Below are 23,313 nucleotides of genomic sequence, written 5' to 3' on the forward strand. Positions count from 1 at the left end.
CCATCCCAGCAGAAGAGGGATCCCAGATGCTCCCGCACCTCTGTCTTTCCCATGGCCCCATGATATCTGACGACTCTAGGTCTGGACTGTTGGACAGAAGGCCAGGAGGTCCTACCAGGACTCTCACCATGCACAAGTGCCGTGGGAAAACACACATGGGCATGTCAAGTAGGCAGAAGCCAGGGCCCTGACTCAGCTTGAAGAAGCAGCATAGTTCAGAGATGCCCTTGTGCAGGGGGTGGGAGAAGGTGACCAGGGTAGGGTAGCTAGGGCCAGGCAATCACGGATTTTCAGAATGTACCTCAAGAAATGTAAGAGGGGTAACAAAGGTTACCGCTTTTCCATTTCTCAGGTAGAAAGAGTGAGCCAGTCTTCAGAGATCTCCAGTTCCAGAGGCCCCAGGGACTCACCCTCTCCTCCCACATTCCAGACCTGGTCCGGAAACCTCTCACTCCTCCTCCTCCTCCTCCTCCTCCTCCCCCTCCCCCCCCTCCCCCCCCCCCCCATGACTGCAAAAGACAACAAACTCTCCATGGCTCATTTACTGCTATAAATCACCCAGACAGACAGGCCAGGATGGGACGACAGGCTGGTGGGTATCACGACCCTCCCCCTGCCCTAGTCCTAGCCTTCATCTCTGCTGTCCTCCTCAGATCCCCAGAGTCCTTGCAGCCCTTTCCCATCACCCTTACAGGATGCCCCAGTCTTAGTCCCCACCCCTTCACATCCTTGTGGGGAAACTGAGACAGAGAACAGAAAACAAAGATGCCCAGGGTCACCCTTAGAAGCTGCGGTGGTGCTAGGTCAGGAAAGGGTTAAAAATCGCAGCAGCCCCCTAGAGTGCCACCCACCTAGTCTCTGGCTGCTTCAGAAACCCACGAATCCCGGATCCTAGCTGCCTGTTGTAGACAGTCCCTAGGGCTTGGCCCATAGAGGGAAGCGAGGGAGCAGCACCAAGTCCCAAGTTCCTGGCTAGCTACAGAGACTTCAGAGGAAAGCTGGGTCAGAGTAGAAAGTCACAGAAAGGTGGCAGTTAAGAAAGGGGAGAGGGGGGCTGCTAGAGCTGAGTTCTCTAGACTCCCAGCATTCCTGATCCCTGGAGAGGCACTGATGCTGTGTCTGTCCCTGCCTGTGTAGGGCCAGCTCTAGACAGCCCATGCTGGCAAACAGATCAGTGTGTACCCCAGTGAGCATAACTGAGCTCAGACTCTAGACAGGTCCCCTGGATCCCAAACCAGTAGCCACTGCCCAGGCTCTGTTCTTTGCTAGGTCAGGACCATAGGTCAGGGTCTGGAGCCCAGAAAGCATCCGTTCTCTCCTGGGGCTTGAGCAGCCTGGGTGGGAGCTACAGGCTTGCCAAGCTCAGGCACCCACGTGAGCTGGGCTTCAGATTCAGGCTGTAGCCTTCTGGCATCCAAGTCTCTGGCAAAGGCCCTCTTGCTATTTCTAAGAAAAATGCAGCAGGAATTCTCTCTGCTTCTCCAAGGGCTCCCTTGAGGCAGGGCTCAGATTCCCAGGATAGCACCGGGCCAGGCCAACAAACCTCCTCTCTTCCCCCTTTGAGCAGCCTGGGACTGGCCACCCTAAGACAAGCTGCAAAAGCAAGAGCAACACCCATTCTGTGGCAGCGGGGGTGGGTGTCACCACAGATGCCCGGTGCTCCAGCCAGGCTCCTGGGTCCTGTGTCACTGGAAGGCCAGTGCTTCAGGACACCTGCTTCCCACCAGTGCATCTACCACGGAGTCCCCTACCACTTAGATTTAGGACTCTGCTACAAGCAGCAGAACTAAAGGCCACGGGGTGCTGGGTGGTATGAACCCCGCCTCTGCCTCAACTCTCCTCCTCATCTCTTTTTCTCTATTGAAGCACCACCTCATCCATGAAGCCTGCCTGCCTTCTACCTGCCCATGGCAGAATTCTCTCCCTCCTGCCTGCCTTCTACCTGCCCATGGCAGGATTCTCTCCCTCCTGCCTGCCTTCTACCTGCCCATGGCAGAATTCTCTCCCTCCTGACCTCTCTACCCCAGCAGGTCCTTCCTAGGCACCGTCTCCCTAACCAAAGGTCTGAATTCTGGAAAGATGAGGAGCCCTTGGGACATGCCTCGTCAACCCTCACCTGTCAGCCACCATCCTGGTCACTGAGCTTTTCTTCTCTGCCGGGGACAGTATCCACATAATTAAACCCGCTCAACACCACAGTGAAGTCAGAACTATTCCCAGCCCCATTTTCCAGAAGGCAGTGGGAACAGGCAAGTTTGCTGTTCAAGGTGTATTGATAACCACAATGCAAACAAGGCAGCTCTCTGGATGCGCTGGCATCACAGGCCTTGCATCCCAGCCACCCCAGAAGCTGAGGCAGGAGGATCTCAAATTCAAGGCCTGCCTGGCCTACAGTTGATGCTGTTTTCAGGGTGCTGCCACCATTTCCACCTTACAGAGGAGAAACCAGGGCTCAGAGAGCCTAAACCACTTCATGGAACTCACACAGCCACCAGGGGTAGGTTTGGAGTTTGACCGCATCCATATGATTCTCTCTAAATGAAGGAGGCACTCGGGGGCCCTAGTATTCAGAGACCAGGAAGCCATCTTCTGAGCTCTCTCCTCTGGAGAACGGGAGGGGTGAGAGGTGTGCGCGCGCGCACACACACACAGGTTAAGCAGCCAAGAACCTACTTTGGGGTTTGCTGCCTCCCAAGCCACAGGGTAGAAGATGCCTTTAGGGGCCCCGGGTGAGATCTGTATCTTGGCAGTTTCTCTTTAAATTCTTTACGATTACGAAGCCGTGAGGGCTGCCAGGGAACATGATTTACTCCTTGAGCATGCACCAGCTCCCCACTCAGTGCCAAGGAAAGCCGGAGCCAGCAGGGCGGGGTGGGCGGCATGCCAGAGTCTGAGACAAGGCCTAGGAAGGCCCGACCAGTGCGTCCCATCCGAAGCTCGGGAAGGGTCTGGGTTAAAGGCCAAGGCTCCTGCCTGACTGCTTCAAGCTGGGCCTCCTGCAGTCACACGAAGCCGGCCTCCATTTCCTCCAAAGCCAACTGTCATCACGGCTCATCCTGGACTGTCCATCCCTTTTGAGTTTAAGTGCTGCAAATCTGCTGTAGCTGTCAAAGCCACCGGACCCCAGCTTCCTGATGCCACCATGGCCTCAGGTCCTGGACCCCTCCCCCTCCTCATTTCTCTACAATTAGAAGCGCCTCAGTTTGGAGACTCGGAGAACCCTCAGGGCCCAGGCTGATACTCCAGCTCCCCAGCCCCGCCCTTACCCCCCAGTGAAGCCTGAGACAAGGCTCCGTCAAGGCTTGCTTCAAACCCTTACACCTCAACCCACAGTCACCGCCCTGGGTGAAGCTGATGACTTTTGACCACTCCTGACCTAACAAGATACAGCAACCCCATCCACTGATGATGCCACATGCAAATAAAGTGAGTGGGCAGACATCAGCCTGCCGCTGCCCACACACACACACCCCCGACCCCCCTCACCAGCAGAGCACTCTTCCCCATGGCGGAGCCGGGTGCATCTGAGGTCAGAGCCCAGCTCCGCAGAGGTTCTAGGGCCCTGCCTGGCTCTCACCTCAGCAGAGGCATCCGCTCTCGTTTCTGTTCTTTGTCCCTTTCCTGATCTCCCTTCACACAGTAACCACTTGCTCCCTCTCCTGACTCCTTACACCTCAGTTTCCCTAAGAGCCCAGCTGTGTTGCATCACCACAAGGTCCCTCTCTCCCATCAAACATTTCTCAGCCCTAAATCCTGGCCTAAGCCAGTCCAGACAGCGGTGGCATGGGGGTGGGGTGGGGGTGGGGGCTTCCTGACAAAAAGTAAACATTCCTTACAGTGAACAAAGGCCCTGGCAGGGCCTGGCACCTCCCTACTGCTGTGAGGGAGGCAGCAACCAGGACTTAGAGTGGCCCAGGGAAGGAAAAGCTTTTCTATCTCAACTTGGCTTGTGATTCTGGGCAAAGGGGACTCCAGGCACCATGGGGGGTGGGGGGGAATGGCTTACTGTCTAGGGTCTCCAGCATCCAGAAGCAGGAGGGACAGACACATCTGGTGCCCTGGAAGCTGGCCCTACTTGGCTCCTTGTTTGTGTCTGGCATTCTCTGTGCTGCTGATGGAAGTCCAGGAGATATACCACAGAAACCTCTTCATCTGAATGAACCCTTTGCTCTCATGCCTTCCTGGCTCTAGATCTGGGGTCCCTGGCAGATGCGTGGGCTGTAAGCTGGAATCTGGTCTGATTCCTGTCTTTGTTCTTTTATCTTCCCTGAGAAGTGTGGCTCCTCACACCAGCACCTCTGCCCAGGAGAGTTTAGCTAAACCCAGCACGAGGTGGCACCTTTCACTATAACACCGAAGGCTGGCTTTTTCACCCAAACTTGGCTTCTGGCTGTTATATCCAGAGTCATGGAGCCCACGGTCCCAGCAGTGCCTCTTCCTGAGAGCAACTCTCTACGAACCCTGTATGTGTACATCAGAAGGGACGAGCCCCACTTCTGCAGCCCTAAGCCAGCTGTGAGACCCCATCTCTGAGTCAGGCTCCATTCAGTATCCCACATTTCCCTCACTGACAGCCACTTCTTGTGGACCCAAGGAGCTTAAAGGGGAGAGGCCACGCAGGCCAGGGTTCTGCAGTGGGCTCACCTAATAAGAGTTTTCAGTTACTCTCCTGTGCACTCCATCTTGCTTACAGCAGTGTTCCCAGGACTCAGCAGAGCAAAGCGCACAGTAGGTGCTCAAGTAACTGCTGACCTGAGCTCACATCTAAGCACAGCACTATGGCTTAAGGTCAGGTGAGAACAGGGAGGTCACCCTGGCTGATGAACCTTCCTGGGCAAAGGTGCGAGGCCCCAGGTTGGGGTGGCCCCAAGCATCCTCCAGCCCTGCCCTAGGCAGGCACAGGCACGGCAAACAACACCATAGGCTGGCTGCCAGGAAGCTGGGCTTTTAGTCACTGTGGGTGTCGGCTTCAGAGCTAATTGAGAGGGAATCGACCCAGCTTGACGTGGGCGCCAGCATGGCCAGGACACCAGGGTTCTATTTCTGGCCTCCTCTCTGCCTCCTGCCTGACCTTGGCCCTGCTCTTGCCTGAGCCTCAGTTTCTCTCTCTGGAAAACAGGAACAAAGCCTTTGTCCCTTTGCCCCTACGGGTCCAACAAGTTTAAAAAGAGCACACAGACCACCCTACGCTTCCTTGCTTTCTGGCATGAATGTTAATAAAAATAATAGCCAAAGCTGTAGACACAGCAGGGTCCTGAGGTGTGGTATTCAAGCCCCCCCTCTTCTCTTCTTGGGGGAGGGGACACTTAATGGCCCTAGGCAGGGAGGTGAGAGGGGGAAAATGGCCCCTTCAAGATTTATTAATCTGCTTTGAGGAATTCCACCAGGGATGGGTGGAAGTATCAGCCGAATAAATATCTCACCTTCCCAAGCCTGGGAAAGGAGGCCCTTAAGACCCAGGACCGATTAACTCTTGTCTGCCCATCAGGACTGGGAACATTAACCAGGTCATTCCCCTCCTCCAATCAAGTTGTGGAGGTGGGGTGGGATGAGGCCAGGGGCCCTGCTAGGGGGCCATGGTGACGAGATAGGGCTGGGCTTCAGCCAAGCCTGAGGAAGGAAAGGTCAGCCCAGCCTTTCACCCAATATGGCTGCTGGGAAATCTGGCCAGCCTGGGCTGAATTGGCCCCACCCAGGGCAGGAGGCTAGCCAATGTTGCTTCTAGCCAGAGGATGGCCAAGACAGGACTCAGCAGTAACTCTAAATCCCCTAACCCCAGCATAGCCACTGTTCTTCACTTCAGTCCTATGATGCATTACACACACACACACACACACACCCCTTGAGAAAGTAAATAAGCCACAGGTCCTGGAGTCTCACTGTGTTCACCTGCCAGGTGTGGCAGACGCAGAGGCGATGAACAGAGACACTCTGCAGACCCCAGGCCCTCATTATTAAAGTACTCACAGGGGTTCTGGGGTACTAATGCCTTTCACACTAGTAGATGCCCTCCCTAGGCTCACCAAGGATTCTATTCCCCCCACAATCCTCCAGGCACCACATAGCGAACTGTGCTTCCCCTCAGGGACCTTGGAATATCTACTGCTCACAGGGACACTTGCCTTGGTACCACATACCCAGCAGAATGTTCCAGATCATTCTACTGGCTGAATCTACCTCAATGTCTGACCCTCTACCCTAGAAGCTGCCTGGGACACAGAGAGGCTTGATACCAGCAAATCTGCCGAGTTATCTCCCAGAGCTCAAAGAATCCAGTGCCCAGCTCAGGACCCTCTTCCAGAATATCTCGGCCCTCTAGGTTCTAGCCTTTCCCAGCAAGCCCTGCTCCTCTCTTCATGCTTGCCTAGGAAACCCCAAGGGGTTCAGTCTTTGTGCTCTGACTGCTCCTCTTCCTTCTGCAGGAAAACCAGCACTGTAAGAAAGGACAGTTTGAGAGGAGCAAAGAAGTCCCTTACCTTTGAATGACAGCCGGACTCTAGGTGTAGCGGGAAGCTGGTCCTGGATGGGGGTAGCTGGCCAGGCCCTGGTCAGCAGGGAAGCCCAGAGGATGAAGCCAGTGACAAGCATTGTGGGAGGGGCCTGGGGCCCAGGAAGCAGGCTCCAGTTCTGTGGACACCTGGGAAGAGAGCAAGATTGGAATGTGTGAGCCATTTCCTTAGACTGCCTTTTATTTTGAGATAGGGTCTCCTCGATCTAGAACCCTCTGGCCTTGAACTTACAAAGATCCTCCAGCCTTTGCCTCCTAAGGACTGAGACTGCAGGAGCGCAGCACCCCGCCTACCTTCCCTTGTACCTCAGTTTCCCTTCCTGAACAGAGTGTTGGGGTCTCCATGCTCACAACCCTCAGCTCAGGACAAAGCTCTATCTTTCTTCTGCCTACCTTTGTCTGGGGAAGTGTCACCGACAAGCCTTGAAGTCCAAGGTAGTGAGTAGTGGGCCACCGGGAAGCAGCAGAACTGATGTGGGTAGCTAGAGGACCGAGCCTTACCCTCTGATGTCCCCTCAGTTCCCTGCTGGAACAAAAGTAGATGGCAGAAACCCTCTGTGGCTCACAGCAAGTTTCCACGCTTTACGGAGTGGCTGCTCTCTCCCATGTCTAGATCTAGAGCAGTAAAGTCTGCACCTAATATTGGAGTGGAGGGTAATTATGGGAAGATGGGGGAGCAAGAAAGAGACACAGAGATGGCCCAAAGCAGGAGGGACGGCATCAGTCAAAAAAGAACAGACAGATAATAACAGGACTCACATTAACTAAAAAAGCAGGAAGCAGGAAGCACTCAGGTTAGACAGGCAGAAGGACTTCCTCCATGAAAAAGTACCAGCTCAAGGGTCAGAAAGAATGCTAGAATGCCCAGTGGATCTGTGAAAGGGTATATGCCAGATGCACTGCTCCCTTCAAAGTCACCCATATCCCTGGCAAGTCCAAATTTTAATACTGTGTTTTTCAAATATTGTCTCCCCAGGCAGGCTGGCTGTTGGGTAAACGCAGCCCAGCACCAGTTGTTGTAACATATTGCTCCCTCCCGATACAAGTCTGTGCCAACTCCCACCCCCACTCAGAAAGCACTGGGGGTGAGGGCAACAAGAATGACAGCCTCATCACCCCAGATCTGCCCTGTCCATCCCCTTCTCCCACGGGAGGCACTATGACAGACCCATTTCCAGGACACCAGAGTATGTGTATGTTAGGCTGCAACTCTTTCTCCTCCACCCGGGACTGTGGGGCCGAGACAAGGCCTAAGCTCCACTGTGGACTCCTAGACTCCAATGCCCTCCTCAGACCCAGCCCCCCAACCCTGGAGCCCTGCCTCTTCTGCCAAGGAAAACCACTTGGTGGTTCCTCAGACAGGAAGTGCAGCTTCAGCTGACTCCTCCAGCGGTGCTCTCTGAGTGCCTGGCACACCTCTCTTTCTCCAAGATCTCCCCATCCCAGATGCTCTCTCCCGGGGAGGCTGGCTGACTGGGGGAGGGGAGAAGCAGCCCCAGCCCCTCCCCCATCTGCTGGGGGCATAAAGCTAGCGCTGACAGAAGTCGAGACAGGCTCCTGAGGCAGGAGGGGGAAAGGGCCAAGCAGTTTCCATCACCCTAAGGGTGCACCAGGCGGCCCCGTGAACCGTCCTGTATGTACATCCACACATCCACACCTGCATGCCCACGCACGCCTTCACAGGCTCGAGTTTGCTCAAGAACTTGACCTGCTAGTGGGGTGCGGCTCAAGGAAGCTAGAAGGCAAGATGTAGTCTGAGTCCCTAAGAGCTTTTGATCAGGGGGCTCATGTCAACAGTCCCCCACCCGTGACCTCATTTTTCTTGTATCCATTTTCACAGTGACATGGTCAGGGTCACCAAAGCTAGTGTCGGACTCACTCAAGGTGTCCAAGAAAGTAGGGAACCTTTCCCATGAGGCTCCTACAGGGAGCTCCCACAATTCTCTGGCCCTTGAAGGAGTAAATGGGGGGGGGTGACGAAGTCTGCTAGGGCCTTAAGACCCAATCCAGGGCTCCTCTTTGGGAACCTAGAGGTCAGAGGAAAGAGCAGGATGAAGAGGAAAGGAGGGACAGAGAGGGGAGGGGGAGGGGGCGGCTACAGTCCTTTCCCTTCAGCTAGCCCCTGGATACCTTCCATTCAGCCCCAACCCCTTAAAACCCCCAAGTCAGAACGAGCTCGTGTAGGTGGACAGGGGAGGAACAGTCACCGCCACCTGGGAGCCCACCAGGAGAAAAACCGAAAAGGAGGAGAAGAAAGCTGGCGGGAGGGAACAAGGGAGGGAGGCAGCAGGCGGGAGGAGGAGAGAGGGAGGAGAGAGGGAGGGACGGAGGAGAGACGCCTGAACAAAGAAAGGAGGAGCTGGGGCTGGCAAGGGGTGCAGGGAAGGGGCGGACGGAGGAAGGGGTCCAGAGGCACCTGGGGGCGGGACGGGGGGCCAGGTGGTCAAATTGTCCAGCCTGATCCAGACCTCCCAAGCTCATAGTGTGTGTGTCTACGTGCGTGTATGTGTGTGTCAGGGGGAGCCTGTCTTAGCAAAGGGAGGTTGGCTCCTCTAGCTGAGAACTGCCTCGACTGAAGGGAGACAGGCAAGAACAGAGCTGTGGAGGTACACGGAGGAAATTACTAACAGCACCCCACCAGCTCATCAGCTAACCCCCCAAACACACCCCAAGACTCCTCCTGGATCCTCGGCTTCCCCCTCCCCCATCACCTCATAGACCAGGAAGCAGACCAGCTGGGACTGAAACCCCCTTTTGTGGTCAGGGTTTCCCAGTCAAGGTCACCTGGGCCAGACTCCATCCCCACCCCCAAGGTACGCAGAGTAGCGGGGGCTGAGACTGGGCTTATGGCCTCTCCAACCCCCACCTTCCTACTTCCGGGCCTGGCTCCTTTGGAACTAAGGGGGAACAGTGAGGGTAGAAACGACTGCATTCTTGCCTGGCCCAGACAAGATAGTCCACTGGGTCTAGGCACACCCCCTGAGCAGCTGGAGAAGCAGCCCGGGCTCCATCCCACCCCTGGGCACAGTTTTCCCATATCTGTAACTAGGGTAGCAGGTACTGGAGAAACAGAGTGAATTCGGGGGAACAGGAGTCCTTCTACCTGGCCCAGCTCCACGGTGGACACAGGGAGGCTTCAGTTTGTCCTCTCCCCAGATGTTAATGGACTGGTGGCAAAAATGCACCTATTTCAAGAATGAGGAGTTATCGGCCCGGCTGGAACCCCAGCCTTAGTTCCAAAAGACTCTTCATCTTGACACTTTCCTTGCCTCGCCTGCTCTAGACAACCCGCCACCCACCATGGTCCCTTGCCCACTTCACCACTAGGGCCCGTGGTTCGAACTGAGGCTTGACTCCAGGGTCTTCCAACTTAAAAACACCTCACCTACACCGAGACCCCTGAACCCAAGCAGGACCAAGATGCAGCTGGGGGCCAGGACATCGGCAAATGGCTGGAAGAAAAGCTCATTTGGAAACAGATCCCCTTGTCTTGCTGTTCCGGGCGACCCTCCACGTGGGGGCTTCCAATTTAGACCTTCCCCTGGGACTGACCTGGTCTTCAGACTAGAGACACCGAGACAGTGCAAACGCGCCGTTTGGGAAAGAGTGCTGCTGCAGGCGTCAGCAGAGGACTAAAACAGAAGGATCCGAACTCCCACTCCGCGAGGGCGAGGGTACCCACCCAAAACCTTGTGGGGGTGGAAAAAGTTAATTCACACACCGGTGATCCCGCAGGCCACATCACCTAGTCACACATCTTTACAGCGCCCGGGAGCGGAGAGGGTCCAGGTCGCCGGGACAGGTATGAAACACATCCTAGTCCTGTCGCCTGGTGCCCGCAGACAGAGTGCCACGGTTCGCCAGACCTAGCGCACTTCTAAGGAGTTGCAGTGCCGCGGGTCCTAGTGGGGTCGGGAGGTCGCGTTCCCTCCGTACTCACCTCGTCCACGGCGGCGGGGCCTGGGCGCCCGGGCAGCGGTGGCCGCCGCAGTAGCGGAGAGGTTTGCGTCGGGCCGGTCCGCCTTAGCTGCCCCCCGGGGCCACGGCCCTGTCCGCGCCCTCTTGTCTCTGAGCCTGAGCCGGGATCCGCACCGCGGTCTGGGCTTCACTGGTTCCCCCGGCTTCGTGCACGTCAGCAGTCGAGGCCCCGGGCCCTAGCCCGGGCCATGGAAAGGCTCAGGGGCGCTCGGGGCCGCCTCCCCCGGGGCGGGCTGCGGGCGCCCCCTGGCCTGCGCGCCGAGGGCGCATTCCCCGGTGCGGGGCGCGGGCGGCGGCGCGCGCTAGGCTACGGAGCGCTGCGCTGGGCTCGGCCGGGTGGCGCTGCGCTTGCCTGCCTGCTTGACTAGGGCCCGGAGACCAAGCGGGGCTGCGCGGGTCCTCGAAGCGTACCCTGGCTCTGCGCTGCGCTCCGGGCTCCCTGGACCGCTGCGGTTTGTTCCCTAGCTGCTCGGGTCTCGAGGCCGCTGGCGGGACGGGACGCTCGGAGCCGCGCGCGGGGCGCAGGCAATTGGCCGCCCGTGGGCGACATTTGCATAGCACGGCCCCGCCCCGCCGGGCCCGCCCGGCCCCACCCCCGGGGCGGGACCCTACCGGCCACCGCCCCGCCCCCGCTCCACCTGTCCGCGAGCTGGGCTCGGGGTTCCCAGGCGGTGGGCAACCCGCTCCAGGGGAGGCTGCTCCGCGCCCTGCACCCCCGCCCTGGCATCGCGGGCGGCGCCCCCGCCCCGCCCTGGCTTTGTCTCTCCGTGGATACACCGCGCACATCGCGCCTGGTGTTTACCCGGGCATTCAACTCCCTGGTGAGAAGGGCTGGAGCGCAGGGGAGCAAACAGCCTGCACTCACCTGCGCGCCCCCTTCCGCGGTCCTCCTTCCTACTTGCTGCCAGCCACGGGCCCCGCGGCGAGGACCTGGGACGGCCCAGGCCTCTCAGCAGGTGGCGGTGCAGCCCTTGGGACGGTTGGCACTTCTGGACCTTCTGACAGATGGCTACCTCCAGAGTAGGTCAAGTCGGTGCAGCCCAGCCACTAGCTCTGTCCAGTTACCCAAATGCTCCAAGTGACTTCCTCAAAGACCAGTAAGTGTCATTTCAAGCCAGCGGCCCTCACAGACTTTCCCTTTACAGTGTCATATTCCAGAGAACCCAGATGACATGAGGACCACTCGAGGCCTCCTGGCTATGAAAGGGACACTTGCTTTCAAATCTCCTCAACAACTGAGCAAGAGCCTCTCCTGACCCCAGGAAGGGTCCCTCTGAGCAGCCCATCCCCCAAGGTCATGGCCTCATCAGCCAGAACCACTTCTCAGCCCTTCCCCACACACTCTTGCTGTGGTCCCAGGAGGCTTTGGCCCTCTTTGTCCTCTGCTTCCTCCCTGTCCTCCATCTCCTATTCCCTCCTCCTCCTCTCTCCCTTCTCTTCTGTCTCCCTCCTGTCTTCCCCTTTCATTCTCTCTGCCTTCCACTCTTCTTCCTACTCCGGCCTCCATTTGTCCTCTTCCCCCCCCTCCCGCTCTCTCCTCCTGTCTCCTTTTCCATTTCTCTTTTCTTCTTCCTCCAACCTCTCCTTTACCTGCCTACAAATCCCAGGAGAGCCAGTCTTCCTCTGACCCACTGACTGGCTGGCTGTGAGCATTAGGTGGGTATCAGAGGGCTGTTGGGGTACTGCGGAGGGTTACCTGACTCACAAGTGGGGTGCTACCTATGCTTCCAAGAGGAAAGGAGTGTTTAAGGTGAGGAAACATCTCCCTGCCATTTATGGTGACTGTAGTGAGGGACAGCACCCGATCTCCCTAACGTCATGCTTCATTCAAAGCACTGACAAAAGGCTAGGTGCGCTGACGTGTGCCTTTATCTTTTAATCTAGGCACTTCTCTGAGTTCTAAGCCCGTTTGGTCTACATGGCAAATTCCAGGCCTTCCAGACCAGCAAGGGCTATACAGTCAAATCCTGCTCAGACAAATAAAACACGTGCATACACACTGACAGGGCTAAGGGTGTTGCTCAATAGTAAAGCACAGGCTTAGCATGTGCAACGCTTGTATTCGGTCTATAGCGCCATAACCAAGTAATTCATTGCTAACCGCCTCCCTCATCCTCACAGATCCTCACCAGGGCCATCTTTGTGGTCACCATCATAGCACCACCACCACATGGGCAGCTCAGGCCTACCCTGACTCCTCACTGTGATCACATGGCTATCCCAGGGGCTGGGGAGACAGCGGCTCCATGGTTAAGAAAGAGCACTGCTGCTCTTCCAGAGGTCTTGAGTTCAATTCCGAGCAACTAGAACCATCTATAATGAGATCTGATGCCCTCTTCTGTCATGCAAGCATACGCACAGACGGAACACTCATACACACAAAATACATAAATGGTTTCTGCCATTGCTATGGCTTCTAGGACCCTCTCTTCCATTCTTCCACAGCCTCCACCTGTCTCCTTGAAACCCTTCTGTCACTAGCAGCAGCAGCAGCAGCAGCAGCAGCAGCAGCAGCAGCAGCGACCCAAAGGCAGAGTTGTAAGGGTGTGGCAGAACTCCATGCTCAGGGCTGGAAAGGACTGCTCTCAACTAACCTGTCTATATGAAGAACCGCTCAGACACAGAACAGTTCATCATACAAAGGCCTCCGGTGATGGGATGATGGGAAGGGGGCCAGGAACAAAAATTGAACCCGAGTGTGTGAGTGTGTACAGAGTAGAAGGCTGGGTCCCCTCTACATGGGTTGGGAGGGATGAATAAAAAAAATTTTTTTTAATTTTGAGTATCGATAAACATGGTGGCACATATCTACAATCCCAGCAGTTGGGAGGTGGAGGCAGGATAATCAGGAATTTGTGGTCATCCTCAGCTACATAGCAAGTTGGAGGCTAACCTGAGCTACATGAGACTCTTTCAAAGATCCTAAAAGAAAAGAAGGAAGAGGAGAGGAAAAAAGCCCCTAATACCCAGGTACTGAGCCGGTCACAGAAGCACAGGCCTATCCTGTAATCCCAATACTTTGGAATCTGAGGTAGGGGCTGCATAGTGAAATACTGTCTAAAGAAAACAAGTACTAGAGGATGTGTGGCCCGGGGTGTGGCATAGGTCTTTAACCCAGCACTCAGGAAGCCTAGGCTCATAGAGCTCCATGAGGTAGAGTCTCATGTATCTCAGGGTAGCTTCAAAGTAGCCTAGGATGACTCGAACAGAACCTCCTTTTACAGAATCTCCACAGTACAGGAGTTGCATTTCTGTATCTGCAATGTGGTACTGAAAGTCAAACCCAGGGGTTTGTGCATGCCCGTTCAGTCTGACAATCAAGTTACATTCCCAGCCTATAATATGTTATTATACAGTACTATCTGAAGAAGTAGTATATAGTTTTCTACAATTTTGTCTTCAATTTTAGAGAATCAAAGAACCTTTAAAACCAACCCTAGTTTAATTCCAGCATTTGGGAAGTAAAGGCAGGAAATTTATGTGAGTTTAAAGCCAGCCTGGCCTACATTCTAACATCCAGGCCAGGTGGGCTACATCTTGAGATTCCATCTCAAAAAGCTAAAACAAACGAACAAATGAAAAGCAACCACAGGTTGTGATGACTCCTATTCAGCAAGGACTCTAGCTACTAACTCTGGGTGATCTTCAGTCTTGTGAAGGAAGTGGTCCCATTGTCCCCACCATAGAATGGAGGAGGAGACAGTGAGTAGTGGGCAAGACATGTGACCACCAGGCTGAAGAGAACAGGCATCTTCACGAGTTGAGAGAAAGCCCCAGGACTGAAGACCAGGCTCTGGTGCCTACAGGGAACCAAAGGCGTACAGCAGACAGGTGCTCTGGAGTTGGCAGTGTGCTGGAGCCCCAAGCCTCACTGACAGAGTTCAATATTTTGATTGAACTCGATCATTATTGAATGACTGTGAGAGCAAGCCTGAGTAGCACCAGATCCATTCAAAAGATAACACGAGCCAAGAGGCTCAGACAGAACTGAGAGAGCTGACACCTTACCCAGCTCAATGGACTGACTGTCTTCACCCTATGCACCACCCCCTAGAGTCTTCTTGCCACCCCTCAATACCCATTAGCTGTTCATGTTCCCCCTGATAGGATGTCCTAGGGGTAAACAAAAAGTCCTCTGTGAGACCCTCAGCTCCTGGCAGGACATGCATCTTCTATAGCTCCCACTCCAGTCACATGAGAGTGTCAAGGCATTTGTGACTTGGCTTCCTGAACCCTTCTGGGGGTTCCAGGTGGTCAGGAACTGGCTCAGTCCCCACCTTGGATGATGGCGCTCCCAAAAAGCAAGAGAAAAACTCCTTCCTCAGGACCTCCAGCTCTTCAACCTGGCCCAACCGTTTTTTTTGGCAGCTTTTGTATCTGTTCCTCTTTCTCTAGCTCTTCCAGGCTGTTCTGTGGGAACTGCATTGCAGCCTCTTGGCCTCCCGCTGCCTATACATCCTCTATCTGGCAGCCAGGTCTACCACAGGCTAGAGACAGAAGCCTGAAGATGCATTGCCCCAGCTACCTGAGAGGGACCCTGCCCTCAGCCCTCTGCATATGAAGGCTGGACTTGGAAGACCTCAGAGACCTGCCACGCCCCTTGGACAAAGGTGGTGTCTACACTCCCTCCCCTGCACCAGTCTCTAGGGAACCTGTTTCCCGGGCCTAGCAGGCAGAGCAGGCCCTGGCCCGCCCAGCATTGCTGGCTCAGATTTCCTTACTTTCTGGTTTTCTCATCTCCCCTGCCCCAGGCGCCACTGCCTGCTCTCTCGCCCAGCCCCCACCCCCGGAACTGGAACCAGTGAGGGGAGAATTGGGAAGGGGCCTGAGAGGGGGAGTAGGGTAGCCGGTTGGGCAGCACCAGGAGGGGGAGGCAGTAAGGAGTCACCCCTGGCCCAGGGCCAGGATGAGGTTTGGTTCAACCTCCTGCCCAGCCTGCCCCAGAGGCTGGCTAGGAGCCGATCAAAAGCTGGAATGACCCACCTCCCTGGCTGCTCACCAGCCTTTCTGCTCCTGCTCCCTTCACTAGGAATGTTCTTCCCAAACGTCTATGCCAGTTGGAATCCTGCACTTTTCCAGGACTGAGCCTGGGTCATCTCTTTCACCCATTAACATGGGACTCAGGTTTCCTCCTCAAGGCTGCCCGCCTTCTCTTCTTTTGGACCTCTCAGGCATCCTTAGCCTCTTCTAGAACCTCGGGATTCTCATTTTGGAGTCTTTCCACGTGTGGTTCCTTTGCATCTAAAATACCTTTCCAGTTTCCTTCTAGATCTTTCTGGTCCTTGGGCAGAGAGGCCCATCACCAAGAAAGCCAGTCCTTGTGATGGCTGAATCGGAGCTTCCTGGGATCATACAAATACTAGGAAATCCTAAACTCTGCACATTCTTTAGCCCAGAGAACTATCAGCAACTGCTGCCCATATGAGTTCAATGTGAATCATACAGAAACAGACACACGGGACTAAGATTCTTGCTTGTTATCCTTTCATTCTGTGTGTATGTTAGAGCATGCGCAGGCGAGTGTGTGTGTGTGCCCATGTTCGTGTGTGTGTGTGCGCGTGTACGCGCGTGTGTGTATGTGCACATGTGCATGTGTGCGTGCCCGTGCATGTGCGCACGCGTGTGCGTGTGTGTATGTGTGTGTGCGTGCGAGTGCATGCGAGAGAGTGTATATGTGTGTGTGTTGCTAAGGAAAGCAGAACTGAGAGGACCTAAGCTCACTGGCTTTGAAGTGACCCATGACTGAGGGCCATCCTGAGTATATCCTGTTTAGACAGGGGCCATATAGCCCTCCTGCAACCCATCAAGCCTGACTAGCCTTCATGGGGAGCCAAGAGCCAGGCCTAGACTCCCTCTCTACCTAACTCTGTAGAGCCACACCCCCAGCAAGAGTTGGGGTGCGAACACAGTGTTCCTCTGCTTCCTCGGCATGGACATTTCCTCTGAGAACCTGGTCAGTGATGATTGACAGACAGCAAGGCACTGAAGCTGCTGAGGACACCTGCCACACTCGTGATCCTGGCCTTGCCTGGCTCTGTGGGCAGCTCTTACCTCCAGCAGCTCAGGCCCAAAGCCTAAGCTAGCCTGGATTTTAAAGTGTACAAAATCCTAGATGAGCACAGGTTACCTCTCTGACCACCAGGTGAGCACAGTTTACCTCTGAACTCCAGCTTGCTTAGCAGCCACAGCTGCCACCTCTAAGGCCGGCTTCACCTCATATCTGACTCTATGAAAGCCTCCTCCCTCATTCTCCCTGCTCCTGTTCCTTTCTCTGACAACTCTAGCAAGATTTCAGGCTAGGGTGGGTGCAAAGTCACTCTCTCTGCTTATCCAAAGGTCTCCATGGCTCCTACTTTGTTGAAAGTCAAATCCAAGTTGGGTATAGTAGCACACACATATAATCCTAGACTCAGGAGACTGAGGGAGGAGTTCAAAGCCAGCCCTGGCCACCTAGTGAGACCCTGTTTCAAAAAGGAAAGAAAGAAAAAGAGAGAGAAAGGTTTCCCCAGGTTTCACATGATGGAAGCAAAGAACTGTTTGCTTGTCCTTGAGGAGAAGGAGGGTAGAAAAGCTGTCTTAAGACAGTTGTCTGGTTGTCTGTTTCAGCCTGTCTCTACCTCTCTGACTCTTGTCCTTTTGGCTACAACCTTCTCCTTCCATACCTGGACCATCCCAGCTTTGGGACCTCCATTGTCCCCAGCTCCTGCCTCCTCAGCGGTCCGCTCTGACAATGATGCTCCCAGCGGTCTTCATTTTCCCCTTGCCCTCCTCCCTCCTGTTCTTCTCCCAACATCCCTGTTTTTATGTTCAGTGGTTACTCTGCTCCAAGAGGGCAGGCAGGTCTGTTTTGTAAGTTGCTTCTCCAGGTAGTGAGTAAAAGACCCAGCTGGATTGCGGGTGCCCCATGTTCTAACAATGGGCAGGGAGCTGCTTTCCCCACCTCCGGCCAATGCTTGCAGTGGGGGTGGGGATGGGCAAAGAAGGGTACATGTTCAATGCTTCTCCCATAAGAACTGGCCTCAGGAGAAACACTCCTGAAAGCAGTAGCTATAGCAGCAAGGACTCAGGGTGGATTCTGCTCCATTTCTACAAAACAGAAGAGCAGAGACATTTGTCCTGTGAGCTTTCTAGGGGCAGACAGTGGCAGAGGTGGATCTCAGGGCTAGGAGAGACCCCAGAGGCTCAGGGACAAAGCGGACCATGGCAGCCTCTGGTCTTGTGAGGTTTCTGGCTACCTCCCAGGACCGCATCTGCTCTGCACACTCCCTCCATGTGTCTGTGTGGCCCTGTCCTGGGGGAGGGGGGCCCAGAGAGGGTTCCGCAGCAGCCAGGCTTGCAAGCTGGAATCTGGACTTACTTAGTTCCAAATGACTGGGGAATGTCCCTTCCGTGACAGTGGTGGCGGCAGTGGCGCGCCCCCCCCCCCTCCAGTCCCTCTCTCCCAGCAGGAGAGTGAGGCCCAGATGAAGGCAGCCCCCCATAGGAGGGGGGAAGGGCTAGTGCACAGACACTGGGCACCAGGCCATTAGGCCTTCCTCCCAAGGCCTGGCTACAGGTCATCCTAGAAGAGGGATTGCAATTTGAGGTCGCCGTCCCTTCTCTCCCTCCAGAGAGCTGAGGCCAGAGCATCCCACTTAGATCCCTCCTTGATACAGGAATCTGAGAGGCCAGCAAGGCATCTGAGGTACAACAACAGTGGGATGGGCCAACCAGGAATGCTGCCTTTAGAAAAACCTCCCTTTACCGAGTGTAGCCTTCGTGCTTTGGAGGATGGTAGGGCACCAGGTCCAATGCTGGGCATGTGTGCAGAGAGCTAACTCAACCCTGGGCTCACTCTGTCCAGAAAGCTGGATCTCCATGCTCTATGTAGTTGCCAAGCCAAGGGGATACCTTCCTGTCCTGGCAGGGCTTGATGGTCAAGCATGATTGGGCTGAGTGGAGACCTGTGCCATTGTGGTCTCCAACCCTTCATCCCAGGCTGGGGGAAGGACATCTGTGGAGTCCTCGGGCCAGGCCTTGAACTTACTTTGGCTGTACATCATTATATATCCTTAGAGCAGTGATCTTGAGGAGGAAGAACCTATCTGATTTTGTCTGTGGGTTCCAGACCTGAACCCCTTGGATATTGGGTCCCCTTGAATATTGGGGTGCAACCTCTGAAAGAGAAATGACTAGGGCTTCCTTGAGGGTGATGGGGCATGACATGCTCTGACTTTGATTTCATTATATTTAGTTATTTATTTGCTGTAGCATCATAGGTTGGCCTCCAGCTCTCTTTGCAGATGAGGATGGCATTGAACTTCTGACCTCTCCACTTTCACCTCTCCAATGCTAGCATTACAGACATGGGGCTACCAAGTCTGATTTTATGTGGTTCTTGGGATCAAATCCTGGGGCTTCATACATGCAAGATAAGTAATCTATCAACTGAGGTATACTCCTAACCCTGATTCAGATTTTAAAGTATTTCTCCTGGCTAATGTGGACCTAGAGAGAATGTTGTGGTTACCCAGAGGATTGGTCCCAATTTTGTCTGGAACATTGGGATGTTGCTAGATTTTTTTTTTTTTTCAGAGAAAACCAGGAATCACTCTGATTTCTTCTGAATTCTAACCCAATGGGTCTGACCTAGATTTTGAGCTGGAGATACAGACTACCTACCTGGCCCTTCAATCCTTGGAAACACAGACAGCTTGACAGACCTCCCTACCCTCCTCTCCTTCAAGAGTGATTTAGACTTTAATCTGAGGACAAGTTTGTACAGAGCCTTAGCTTGCTGTCAGAGGAGCAGGGAGCAGCCTAGATGGAGGGATAAGAATCGGGGAAGGGGAAGGGGGGAGGGAGGGACATGGTTTAGTTGAGACAGCAGAGCAGATCTGACACTCCTGAGAACCCTCAGAACAGATTATACTTGCAGGCATTGTTCCTGCCAGCCAGTGGAATGTATGTATGCCTCCTCAACCTACCTACTGTGTGTTATCACTCCTGTTGTCCACCAGCCACAGTGGCCTCAACTCACAGCAAGGAGGGTCTCTGGGGCTTAAGAAGCACTCGTAATCAGCCCAGTCCTGGGCAACTTACTGCCCAGTGCACAAGTAGAGGGACATTACTACCCAGGAAGGAGGAGCCTCTGCACCTCACTGATGGTTGGGTTCCTCAAAGTCCCTAAGGAGAAACTGAGATCTGCAGGATGTCCATACATACCTATGTATTGTCTTTCTTCTTCTTTTTAAATGTGTGTGTGTGCATGCATGCACGCGCATGCACACGCACTCACATGGGCAGGGGCTGGAGAGATGGCCTAGCAATAAACAGGACCTGAGTTTAGTTCCCAGCACCCACATGGTGGCTTACATGACTCCAGTTCTAGAGAATCTGATGCCCTCTTCTGATCTCCATAAGGACCATATATACATATAGTGCACACACATGTGGGTAAAACACACACATAGACTGTATACACATGGGTGTGTAGGCAGATATGTCTACATGTGTGATGGCTGAGGCTCGGTGTTGAGAGGACTCTACTGTACCAGTTGCACTTCATCCTTTGAGGCTGAATCTCTCAGTTAAACCCAGATCTCGCAGCTATGCCTAGTTTTATGGAGATTCTAAAATTTCACGTGTGTTACCTTGCACACCCAGTGTTCACTTGGGTTCTTGGGATCTGAACCCTGGGGCCTTTTGCTTGTGTAGTAAGCACTTGCACCACTGAGCCATCTCTCCAAACTTTCTTTTTTTTCCCAGAAAGGAAAGTTGACTTGGGGTCTTTTACAATTTTTTCTTTTAATCTATATACATGCATGTGTCTTCATGTGTACATGTGCACACATGCATGTTAGTGCTCCAGGAAGGCAGAAGAGGGTGTTGAACTTCTGGGAACTGGAGTTCCAGGTGGTTGTGAGCTGAGTGTTGTGGGTTCTAGGAGAGGTCGGCAAGTGCTCTTGACTACTGGGTCAACTCTCCAGCCCTCGATGCAGGGTTTTGATGTCCATAGATCAAGTGAGCAAGAACACTAGAGCGTCCTGTACTGCCTTCCTGGGCTAGGATTATGCAGCTCCACATCCAGCTTTTTCTTAGAAAGCGATACTTTTCCTTGCTGTCCTCTAAGCCTTGATCTCTCAATCCTCCGGTCCCTGCCTCAACCATGGGTCAGCCACCAGTCCCTCTCTCCAGAGACCCACTCCTGCCTGAGAGTGGAAAGGCACATGACTGTCCTGTGGCTAGAGCCAGGAAAGCCCAGCCCTTCTCTATGAGCTTTCTCCGATCTCAGGACAGCTATGGTGGGGACAACCTGTCACACTGAACCTGACTATGGAGATAATCTCACAGTTTATCCCTAAACCTCAGTTTCCCTTTCTAGGAAGGAGCTGTCCTTAGCATTACCTGTCTATGCTCAAGCTCAGATACCAAAGTTTCAGTACCTCCAGCTACACAGGACTTCAGCTAAAGACGAGCCTTCTAGCATGATTATTTATTGGGCCTGGAGAGATATCTTGGTAGTTAAAAGCACTTGTCGGTCTTACAGAAGACCTGGTTTAAATTCCCAGCACCCACATAGTGATTCATAACCTTCTACAACTCCCAGGTAATCACATACATTCATATCTATATAAATATATTCATACACATAAAATAAACCAAAAATTTTTTTGAAGACAGGGTTTCTCTACATAAACCTGGCTGTCTAGAACTCACTTTGTAGACCAGGTTAGCCTCAAACTAACAGAGATCCACCCGCCTCTGCCTTCCACTGAGATTAAAGGCGTGTACCACTACACCCAGCCTAAAAATATTTTTTAATTGATTGATAGATTGGGACCAGGTCTTATGTTGCCCAGGCTTCATGAATTTGGTAGGTAGCCGAGACTGGCCTAGACTTCCTGATCCTCTAGCTCTACCTCCTGAGTGCTGAAATCAGAAGGATCCGCCATTACTTTTAGTTTACACAGTGCTGGAGCTGGAATCCAGGGCTTTCAACAAGCTAGACGACACTCCACCAACCGAGCCGTGTAGCCAGCCCCTCCAAGAGAAATCTTAATCTCATTTAGACAAGACCGAGGGTAGACTCTGTATAGGCATAGAACTTCAGGGGATGGAATTTCCCATCCTGGGCCAGGTTAGTCTTTAGGTAGCATTCCCCAGAGATCCATTGAGCAGGGCTAGCCACAGAGAGGCCAGCCCTGGGTCATAATCTTGTTTAGGGTGTAGAGCCTTAGAGATATAATGTAGTCTATCCTGGGACTTTCAGGTGAGGAGGTGAGGATTAGACAATGCTAGGAGCCCAAGATATGAGTAGTATCCTTTTCTGTCTCCTGATAGGTCCCCTGTCCTGGTCCTTCTGACCTGGGTCAAATACTCTTCCTAAAAGCCACCTTTTGCGGCGGTGGCGAACGCCTTTAATCCCAGCACTTGGGAGGCAGAGGCAGGCGGATTTCTGAGTTTGAGGCCAGCCTGGTCTACAGAGTGAGTTCCAGGACAGCCAGGGCTACACAGAGAAACCCTGTCTTGAAAAACCAAAAAATAAAATAAAATAAAATAAAATAAAATAAAATAAAATAAATAAATAAATAAAAGCCACCTTTTGCTTATCCAGTCAGCCTGTGTCCTGTTAGCTCCTAAGTCAGTGGTTCTCAACCTGTGAGTCCTTTGAGGGTCAAATGGCCCTTTCACAGGGATCGCCTAAGACCATCAGAAAACACAGACATTTACATTACAATGGATAACAGTAGCAAAGTTACAGTTATGAAGTACAACAAAAATAATTTTATGGTTGGGGGTCACTACAATGTGAGGAACTGTATTAAGGGTTGCAGTGTTAGGAAGGTTGAAAACCATTGTCCTAAGGAGATCTTGAACCACACTCTACGCAAATATCACATGTGTTACCCTTCATTCCCGAGCTACACAGATTGACTTCTCCATTCTAGTTTGGTCTGCTATTTCTTTCTTTCTTTTTTTTTTTTTAGTTTTTTTTTCGAGACAGGGTTTCTCTGTGTAGTCCTGGCTCTCCTGGAACTCACTCTGTAGACCAGGCTGGCCTTGAACTCAGAAATCCGCCTGCCTCTGCCTCCCAAGTGCTGGGATTAAAGGCGTGCGCCACCACCGCTCGGCTTGGTCTGCTATTTCAATGAAACTATGTCTAAAGAGTGGTAGGGTCAGGCTCTGAGGTAAAGAGCTAAGGGTAGGAGCCACCTCAGGAAGGGAATACCTTGGTGGCTCAGAACCATAAACTCTAACTGTGGTCAGAGTTTCCCAGGGCAGGAGAGGAGCCCGGATAGGAGGGAGCCTGGTGTTTAGTAAAGCCAGAGCCCAGAAAAGGCAGACACAACTCTGATACGGCTGTTTTGTGAATTCTAGAGCTTCTGTAGGGCCGTGAAAGGATAATTTGGTCTCCCCGGTAGAGCACTGGTTTTGAGATAGCCGGAGACCCAACAGGTATCCATTGCCTGGGTAGGGACGGCACATATCTCGCCACGCCCCCGATTCCAGGCTCCTGATGTGCGGTCTAGATCTCCATTTGATCTGCACTTTGCAGTCACATAGAGCTACAGGCAGAGGGCGTGACTACAGTCTCCAGCCTTGAGAGATTTCCATATTAATGAGTTACCTAAAGCTGGGAGGGCGTAGCTAAATTAAGTGACCCTCCTCTTCCCCTTCTTTGATTTAAGCCAGGCCCACTCTGGCTTAAGTGGGGCATGCATATCTAGACCATCTATCATACACCGTGGCAATAAAACTCTTGGAACCCACGGACTTTCTTGTGTTACTGGGGCCTGCCACTGTGGAAAGCTTCCCCGTGTTTCCACCACAGGACCCGCAGCTGA

General features: G+C 53.5%; 1 protein-coding gene across 3 annotated transcripts in view; it reads right to left on the reverse strand.

The window, feature by feature from the left end:
* Sema3f (semaphorin 3F) overlaps positions 1–10,536 on the reverse strand; it is a 28,219-nt gene extending 17,683 nt beyond the window's left edge. The window contains exons 1-4 of one of the 3 annotated variants that reach the window (XM_028756674.1): positions 10,449–10,474; positions 9,612–9,693; positions 6,902–7,031; positions 6,477–6,637 (exon numbers count right to left, since the gene is read on the reverse strand). In XM_028756674.1, coding sequence (XP_028612507.1) covers positions 6,477–6,588 — 112 coding nt within the window. In that variant the 5' untranslated portion in view covers positions 6,589–6,637; positions 6,902–7,031; positions 9,612–9,693; positions 10,449–10,474. Of the gene's footprint in view, positions 1–6,476; positions 6,638–6,901; positions 7,485–9,611; positions 9,694–10,448 lie in introns of those variants that run through there. The other 2 variants (XM_028756675.1, XM_028756676.1) reach the window with 2 other exon arrangements.
* Between the last annotated feature and the right edge of the window lie 12,777 nt (positions 10,537–23,313).

This window comes from Grammomys surdaster, unplaced genomic scaffold, assembly GCF_004785775.1.
Source record: "Grammomys surdaster isolate TR1022 unplaced genomic scaffold, NIH_TR_1.0 126131, whole genome shotgun sequence".
NCBI classification, from domain to species: domain Eukaryota; kingdom Metazoa; phylum Chordata; class Mammalia; order Rodentia; family Muridae; genus Grammomys; species Grammomys surdaster.